This window comes from Salmo salar, chromosome 02, assembly GCF_965601325.2.
Source record: "Salmo salar chromosome 02, fSalSal1, whole genome shotgun sequence".
NCBI lineage: Eukaryota > Metazoa > Chordata > Actinopteri > Salmoniformes > Salmonidae > Salmo > Salmo salar.
Genome location: NC_138292.1, coordinates 70,416,084 through 70,425,097, shown reverse-complemented (window position 1 = coordinate 70,425,097; position 9,014 = coordinate 70,416,084). Strand labels below are relative to the sequence as shown.

Sequence of the window (9,014 nt, the reverse complement as noted above, 5' to 3'; positions counted from 1 at the left end):
GGAGCTTACTAAGTGAAATCAAGCCCAGCATATTTTTGTTTAAAAAGGGATGGTTTAACCGAAAATCCTTTTCATGATATTGATTTTACAAAACATTTTACTAAAAATCAAAACAATTACAATGTTAATTGCATGCCCGATTCGAACTTGAGATATGTTGACGTAACATGGACTTAAGTCAATAAAACATGGACATTAGGCAATATTTTGGGACTTAAGTCGATGTTAAGTCCTCAAGTCTGAATAGGGTCCGAAGTGTGGGTGTATAGTCTTGTACATTAATGAAGTTACAGAAATTATTTCCCAGTTTGTTGTGCCATGACCCCTGACACTTTACAACATTATGGGCAACAGTTTCCTCTCACTAAAACACACACAAAGAGCTACAAATAACCTGCACAATGATGAGTTTGGTATATTATCTTGTTCCCTTTCAGATATACAAAGCAACGTTTTTAGCCACAGCTCAGTCTCGAGCCATGAGCCCACGACCCATGTAAAAATTGTCCAAGCCCTATAGTATACTATATTAAACCCTATAGTAGACCCTATAGTACACTATATTAAACCCTATAGTCGAGCATAGTAGACCCTATAGTATACTTTATTAAACCCTATAGTAGAGCCTATAGTGTGTTATTACCTTAAAAATGTAAGTGCAGTATGCCTGTCCATAATGCAACTTTGATTGAATCATCTTGTGTTCAGGTCTTCTGGTGTTCAGAGTGCATCCAAAATGGCAACTATTCCCTACATAGTGCACTAGAGGGAACAAGGTACCATTTGGAACGTATCACAGAACAATGAGACAGATATTTCACCGGATGTAGAAATGTGAAGCATCCGCTTGGCGTTTCCAAATATGGTAGTGAGAGGAAGCCCATCCTGAATTCAGGTCTTGTTGTGTTCAAGTCTGTTGATTGTGGTGTTCTTGGTTCGGGGTTTGTTGACTGTTCTATATAGCACAGAGGGGTCCTCCCAAGCTTCTTGTGCCGGAGGTCTGTTATTTCTTTATTTTTATTTAACCTTTATTTAACTAGACAAGTCAGTTAAGAACAAATTCTTATTTACAATGACGGCCTACCCCGGACGACGTTGGTGCAATTGTGTGCCGCTCTATGGGACTCCCAATGACGGCCGGATGTGATACAGCCTGGATGAAAGGAGATGCAACATGTCATCATTAATCTTCACTTCTGGGGTCTCATTTTAAGTAATCATGTAGATGTTAATACATTTAAACCAACCAACTGCTGGTCTGCATAACATAGAAGTGTTGTATGCATTCCTAACTGTCAGCACAAGTACCATGTAAATGAAAGATTCTCTGAGACGTAATGGCTTGACTTGCTCACCGGGTGGCAGTACTGGGGCGGTTGAATTTCACAACATCATACTGGACATCCTCATCCTCTTTCTTGGGTTGGTGCAGTTGGACAGTGGAGTACAGAGGCACTTCCTGGTTATTAAGAGAGGTGGACAGTGAACATCACCCTGCTCATCTGTGCTGCAGTAGGGGCCATGGCCATGCCTGAGATGTTGTCATACACTGGACTGAGTCTCCCTGGAGGAGAAAAGACAGACAATATAAGCATTGGGACTATTCCATTGGTTCCATTGTGCCAGGCAAGATTAATCGAGCACTGTTAAAAGATCTGAAAGAAAACAAATACTTTTCCACCTCAACTCACCTGTCCATTCCCTGCTATGTCCCTTGTCAGATTTGGAGGCTTTCTTCATGTTTTTTACACAAATTAATGAATCAGTCATTGAATAACAATAACGTCAATAACAATCAAAATGATAAAGTGGAAGATAAGTCTTAGAAAGATGGTCACCTGAACCACATGAAGACAGAGGGTGAGAATCCCAACTACAATTCCTATAGCTGCATTGTTCTGTATGTCCCATCAGCTGCACTAAAACCTGGTAAAGGGTTTTACAATAAATATGTCTAGATCTTTTTGGAGAAAACTTATTCTAGAAGAGGGCTCTGGTCCATGTAAAAAACAACACTTAAATGAAGTGAGAAGCAGATGTGGTTGAGCAGATAATGGATTTAATATACTGATCTACTGTGTCATGACGTTGGCCTGTGGGTAAGGTTTATGACCCCCCCATAAATACCTTTCTCCCTTCCCCTCTCTTTCTGACCCTACTGAAGGACTGCTGAATAGCCTGTGTTAAATATAGAGAGTCTGGGAACATAAACAAATGGGGAAAGGAACCATATTTTGGTAATAAAACCAGTTGGAAATATGCTTTGGAACGTAATGAGTATGGATGTCAGTTCGGTGTCATCTGAGACATTATGACTGATGACAGGACGACATAAACTGTACCTGGGAAAGTATACACCCTCTAGTTATCAGAGTCACATGGAATTGTTATGCAATTGAAATGTTTGATATTGAAATTGTTTGTTAGGAGATTAAATGTAATTTTAGCTTCCAAATGAGAGAATTGGGTTTTCATAAGGAAAGTGCCCTGCTTGATCAGTGGCCCACCCCTGTGAAGAGACAGGGGTTATAAACGATGAAACACATCCTTCCCCCTCTCCACTATATAAGCCCTTGATGAAAAGATAACCACATGTTCCAGTTCGTGAGGTCTGCAGCCTCTACGTTAGAACGACACACGTCAAGTACAGAACTAAGCCAACCTCGCCGTGAGCTTTGGTGGCGAATGGTATGAACTTTGAGCTTATTCACTACAGAAGTGATACTTCCTAGCCGTTGAGTTAGCAGCGGCCACTGTAGACGTGGGCTAGGAAAGGACGGACGACGGACCCAGTCTAACAAACAGACGAAGATACCACCACGTATCCAATTTACCACCAGAGACATTCTTCCGAGGACAGGAAGATCTGTTGGCCAACCTGGCCAGCATCTACGACCAATATACCGAAGCGCAGCTCAGAGTAAATATTTATTGCATTTTCTTTTTCCAAATGGGCAGTAATTTAGTAATACATAAGATAATGTATTTACGATAGCATAGCTGCTGTTTCTTTGTTCCTAAGTCTTCCCGCTCTTTCATTCAAGCCCAACCCCCTTTCCTTTGTGTAACCAGCCATCATACAGGTTCCGTCCACCAGGGACGTTTTCTGTATGACATCATTTGTATTCTGTGTGATTAGTTTAGGTATTTAGTAAATAAATAATTAAACCCAATTTTGTATTGCTGATTCAACTTGTTAGCCAGGGTTCGTGAAGGTAGCCAAGAATTTACAACTTTCATTATGAGACTGAAAATAAGATAAGGGTTAATATTGACTGCTATCGATGTAAAATATTACTAAGTATTTTAAGAGTTTATTCGGAAGATAACGGCTCTATAAACGTTCTTCCGTGGTGCCCCGACTTTCTAGTTAATTACATTTACATGATTAGCTTAATCAGGTAATATTAATTACAGAGAAAGAATTTTATAGGTTAGCATGTCATATCACTTAATCCGGCATAGCCAAAGACACGACAACTGCATACATGAATACACACCTAGTATTGTTGAAACATTATTACACAATGGATAATAAGAATTATTTAAATAAGATACAGCTCTGAACACCCCCACCCACCTCAACATCCCCCTCTACACACAAATGGCTTAATGATGACATTAAGCCATTTAGATCAAAATGAGAATACATGGACAGAGGACCTGATCCTAGATTAGCACTCCTACTCCAACACACCTGATACATATGGATCCAGAGTTGCATATTATGCTATACAGGTTACCATGGTTATCAGCCTTAGTAAACTGATAGAGAATGGGAGTTGGATGACTCTTTACAAGATGTTTTCTATTGAAACATAATTTAGGGATCTGGAACCAGTGCCAGAGAGGAGGGAGATGAAGGATGACATGTTTGTGCATTCTGGTGATTTTTCAGTGATGCTGAATGAGCAAAGCTCTTTCCACATAGACAGGAGTAAGGCTTCTCTCCTGTGTGTATTCGCTGGTGTGTTGTCAGGTTGAAATCTAGAGCAAAACTCTTTCCACACTGATCACAGCTATAAGATTTCTCTCCTGTGTGTATTCGCTGGTGTCTAGTCAGGTGTACTGATTGATTGAAGCTCTTCCCACACTGATCACAGCTATAAGGCTTCTCTCCTGTGTGTATGCGTTGGTGTGTAGTCAGGTCTCCTGACTGATTGAAGCTCCTCCCACACTGATCACAGCTATAAGGCTTCTCTCCTGTGTGTATGCGTTTGTGTCTAGTCAGGTCTCCTGAATGACTGAAGCTCTTCCCACACTGATCACAGCTATAAGGCTTCTCTCCTGTGTGTATGCGTTGGTGTGCAGTCAGGGTGGAATCTCGAGCGAAACTATTCCCACACTGATCACAGCTATAAGGCTTCTCTCCTGTGTGTATGCGTTGGTGTGTAGTCAGGGCTCCTAATTTATTGAAGCATTTCCCACAATCAAAGCAGGGGTAAGGGCTCTCCCCAGTATGAATTCTCTGATGAGATTTTAAGGTTTTAGATGCAGAAAAACCCTTCCCACACTGAGAGCAGTGGTACGGTTTCACACCGGTGTGAATCCGCTGGTGAAATATAAACTCCTTCTGTTTAGCAAAACTATTCCCACAGTCAGAACAGCAGTGGTGAGGTTTCTTCCCTATACCTCTCTGCTGGTGTTTCTTGAGGTGTTCTGATCTGGAGAGACTCTTCTCTTTCTTGTCAGCATCATGACGTTGTTGAGGCTCCCCAGATGATAAGCCCCTCCCACTAAGAGTGCAACGATTAGGGATGTCCCCTGTGAAACAAAGACATTGAGTACTTAGGTTTTGCGAATATGGGTCCATAAACAGATTGGTCATTCCATGAAATGAATGCCCTTTGCGACCCGTTGATATGTTTCCAGTAGAAATTGTGCACCAATATTCAATTTTAAATATCTGTTATATTAAAATAATGCCCTTTAATACTGAACACATGGAGAATTCGACTAATCAGATTTTTATTATGACTAAAGACTTTCTAAAGTGACAAGTTTCTGCATTTTGACAAGTCCCTCTGTCAACCCTGTGTAACTTTTAGAAAGATTTTAACCCACCTAATACAATCATTTCTCTAAGTTTTACCATCATTGAGTAAAGTTACAAGCGCAGAATAACACAATTATTGTGAACAGTCAAATAGTATAAGGAGTTTGATTTAAATGTTGACATGCTTTGAAATAACAATTTCCCTAATAAACCTGTTTATATGGACACATCTGAAATCAGGCTACCTGATGGGAGTTTGCTGATAATGGCCAATCGAAATAAACTTTCTACCACAGCGACCATGTTATTTTTTTTAAGCATATTTAATTCTGAGTTCTGACAAATTTAGTTTGTATGTGAAAACTATGTCTAAGATGCGTACTTCGTTTTTCCTGAACTCACAGGACTCGAGCAAAAGAAGTTAGCTTGCGCTGCTTGTGTTAGCACATGCACAGATTAAATACACCTCTATAACTCTGATTAAAGTGTTTACATGTCCTAATCATTCTAAAGATTGTTCAGAAAACCAGGTGTTTTTAAAGGTGTATCCTTACTTCGGTTATGACCTCACACCAATTAAGATCAGCAGAGTAAGGTGTTTACATGAGTAATGCCATACTCAGTCTACTGCCATAATCAGTTTAATAGGAAATGATTAGTGTGCATGTAAAGCCCTAGATATTTGGTTACTTTGACAGTCATTTCTAAACATTATTTATTTAATGTAATTACTGATTCATTTACGTCTGTCCCTCATTTTAAGGTCAACCCTGTTACATGACCTGAACACTTGTTTTAGTATGGTGAAACTGTTTCTACATGTTTTGTAGCAAAATGCTTTTTTATGAAGTTGAACATGTGCTCTTTATGACAGAATGTTAAAATTAGTTGAAATAAAAAAAACTTTTCACAATTGGGTGGAACGACCAGATATTTTAATCAATATATAATTAATCAATTCACTGTTACAGAAGCAGACTGTAGTCTAATCTACACACCATGGTTCTTACTTAATGAAAACAAATCTCCATCTTCCTTATCTTCTCCTCCTCCTCTCTTAGTTCCACTCTGCCCCGGTGTTTTCCTGCAGTCAACCAGACCCAGCAGTAAAGCAGTACTGGGAGACGTTTGACCTGGGGACTCCGGGAGGGTAGAGGGGAACGGGCTAGCTTTGTCCTGTTGGACGTAATAAATATTAAACATCAATAAACCAAATGTTGTATTCATTTAGTCTGAACCGCTGATTGATTTGGGTGAATCCTTAGAATAGCTCCTTTTTCCTCAAATGTCCAATCGTTCACTACTTCCCACTAATCTAATAGCATTGGGTTGGTGGAGGAATGGGCTAGTCAGAGTTTCCACCATATTTATCATACCAGTCATTTCCTTTCAAACAGCGAGGAAGAGGCAAAGAGAGAGGGATAACTGGGCCCAAAATCTGGTTTCTGCCTTATTTGATCAAATTAAAATTTCTTAACGATTAGGTTGTTAGGAGTGTATTGATAAAAGTAGGACACTTTATATGGGAGTAGTGCCTGGTCGTCACTAGTAACCGCAAAGTCAAACCACGCCCATTTCTACCATTGTCCTTATTAACAACACTTCTAACTTTATGCCTAATAATGGTCCCATCTGATCTTATTGTGAATTTTCCAGTACCTATGTGGTAATGATTTATTTCAGAAGGAGCCAGCAAAACTAGTGCACTCTATATGTGCTCTGGGTCATTAGACACCATTAGACATGCACCTGTCTGGGGGTTTGACACGACTGGTTATTCCTGTAACTGTGTTATGGCCAACTATGTACTGTTGCTATGGTTACACCTCTTGGGTATTTTCCAGAACAGGGGTGTCCCTTTCAGATGATTTAGCAGGATGACATGTATGGTTATTCCTGTAGAGTGCCGAGGTCTGTTACTATGGTCCTACATGCACGAACCTGGCTTAAGGCGAGTGAAGGTCTATTTTTGTCTATTTCTGTGGCTCTACGGGTTCCATGCCCTAATATGAAGGCAATATCATAACGGTGACTAAATGCCAGAGGGGATGAGCCATTAAGAGGAGTTACTGTGAGTGTGACCTGAGGAGGACAAATGTATAAAACGTGTGTGCCAAGACTGGAAGGCAGTTGAATTCATGAACCAGCTCGGCTTTTATTATGAAGTAATAAAAAGTGTATTTCAACTCACATAATCCGGTATTTGTGAAATATGATTGACCAAATATTTCCACGACAATCTTGCCTCTCTTCCGATTGCCTTCCGTTTTTGAAGAAATATATATTCTTTGTTAGAGCAGTCACTTGAGTATTTGGTCAAATAATGGATAATGTGTTCGAAATCCGTGAAGGACTATGAACACTTTGTGAGGAAGGAGAGATAATTAGGTCATAGCCACAGATTCCTAAACATGATATAGTAGTAGGCTACTTTGTTGAAAAAAAATCCAAACAAGTTTTACCGTTATGTTTTTTTTTTTGTCCAGCCGTTTAAAACCAACACAGGAATGTGGAGGATCAAAGATGATGAAAACTAGGCCTAGACATTTTATACAACACAGCAGGCATATAATGTTAAAACCAGACTTACCCGATCCATTGTGGAAGCTATTGCTTCTTTGTAGGATATGAAACGTTGTAGCCTACAGTACAGTCAGACTACTTTGTTGTAGTGTTCAGATAATGACAAGGGAGTTGCGGAGAGAAAATTCGATTCTCAAGGCTGCAACTGATGCGCCCCTAGACCAGAGAAATCAAACATCTATTTAAATATCGTAATTAAGTTAGCAAAATTAAACGTCTCAAGTAGCCTACAATTACTTCAGAAAGTTCCTGGATAACATTTTGCGTGATCTATAAAAGTCGAGTAATGTCAAGAAAATGTTCAACAACACCCCCTTTCACTAATAATACTGTTGTCTACTATCGTCTATTTTTACCTGGCAGCCACTTAGAACACATGCGCAAAGAGGGAGTATCTCAACAGGCCGATCTCTAGTGAGGGAGTGTCTGGGAATGACTTGTTCTGGTCTTTCGCTGGTGATATAATGGCAGCTGCTGTACCCTCCCAGCACAGATAGGACAAAGAGCTATGTATGCAAGTCACTGCAATAAGTGCATCAAACCTAATTCACAAGTAATTATCTTGTCAAAAATCAACGTACGTCCAGTTGTGGAGAAAGTACCCAAGTGTCATATTTAAGTAAAAGTGAAAATACCATAATAGAAAATTAAGTGTCACCCAATAAAATTCTACTTGACTCAGAGTCTAAAAGTATTTGGTTTTAAATATACTTAAGTATCAAAAGTAAACGTAATTGCTCAAATATACTTAAGAATTTAAAGTAAAAGTATGAATAATTAAAATGTCCTTAAACTAAGCAAATCAGACGGCAAAATGTTCTTGTTTTTTTAAATTTACAGATAGGCAGGGGCACACTCCAACACTCAGACATCATTTACAAAAAAAACATTTGTGTTTAGTGAGTCCGCAAGATCAGAGGCAGGGGATGTCCAGGGATGTTCTCTTGATAACTGTGTGAATTGAACCATTTTCGGTCCTGCTATGCATTCAAAATGTAACAAGTACTTTTGGGTGTCAGGGAAAATGTATGGAGTAAAAAGAACATACTTTTCTTTAGGAATGTAGTGAAGTAAAAGTAAAAGTAGTCAAATGTATACATAGTAAAGTACAGATACCCCCCCAAAACTATTTAAGTAGTACTTTAAAGTATTTTTACTTAAGTATTTTACAACGCTGCGTAAGTCTTTCTTCTAAACTAAACTACAGCCACATGTACAGTATTTATAACTAACTCACTTATGTCTATGTATATAACTTGTATACAATAAAATAAAGATGTTATTTCAAAATAACAATAAACATAATGCTTTATAGCTACAATAAAGCTAATGTTAACTAGCTAATGACAAGCTCATCTCTGCTGCCTGAATGCTTTTACGTTTCTCTCGTCTGTTTTTCTTTTTTGCTGTTAGCCAACACATGGACAAGCAGTAG

General features: G+C 39.1%; 1 protein-coding gene across 3 annotated transcripts; it reads right to left on the bottom strand.

Annotated features, from left to right (window-relative positions):
* Nucleotides 1–204: 204 nt before the first annotated feature.
* LOC106596266 (uncharacterized) lies at nucleotides 205–8,024 on the bottom strand. 3 transcript variants are annotated; one of them, XM_045708725.2, is made up of 7 exons: nucleotides 7,936–8,024; nucleotides 7,587–7,735; nucleotides 7,188–7,256; nucleotides 6,007–6,172; nucleotides 4,633–4,764; nucleotides 1,356–1,564; nucleotides 205–1,153 (listed from the first exon to the last, which is right to left on the bottom strand). In XM_045708725.2, the coding sequence occupies exons 2-6, from the start codon at nucleotides 7,593–7,595 to the stop codon at nucleotides 1,467–1,469; spliced, it is 474 nt and encodes a 157-aa protein (XP_045564681.2). In that variant the 5' UTR covers nucleotides 7,596–7,735; nucleotides 7,936–8,024; the 3' UTR covers nucleotides 205–1,153; nucleotides 1,356–1,466. The 3 variants fall into 3 exon arrangements, with proteins under 3 accessions (XP_045564681.2, XP_014043050.3, XP_045564677.2); XM_014187575.3 differs by lacking the exons at nucleotides 205–1,153; nucleotides 1,356–1,564 and having other exon boundaries at nucleotides 2,040–4,764; XM_045708721.2 differs by lacking the exons at nucleotides 205–1,153; nucleotides 1,356–1,564; nucleotides 7,188–7,256 and having other exon boundaries at nucleotides 2,040–4,764.
* Nucleotides 8,025–9,014: the final 990 nt, after the last annotated feature.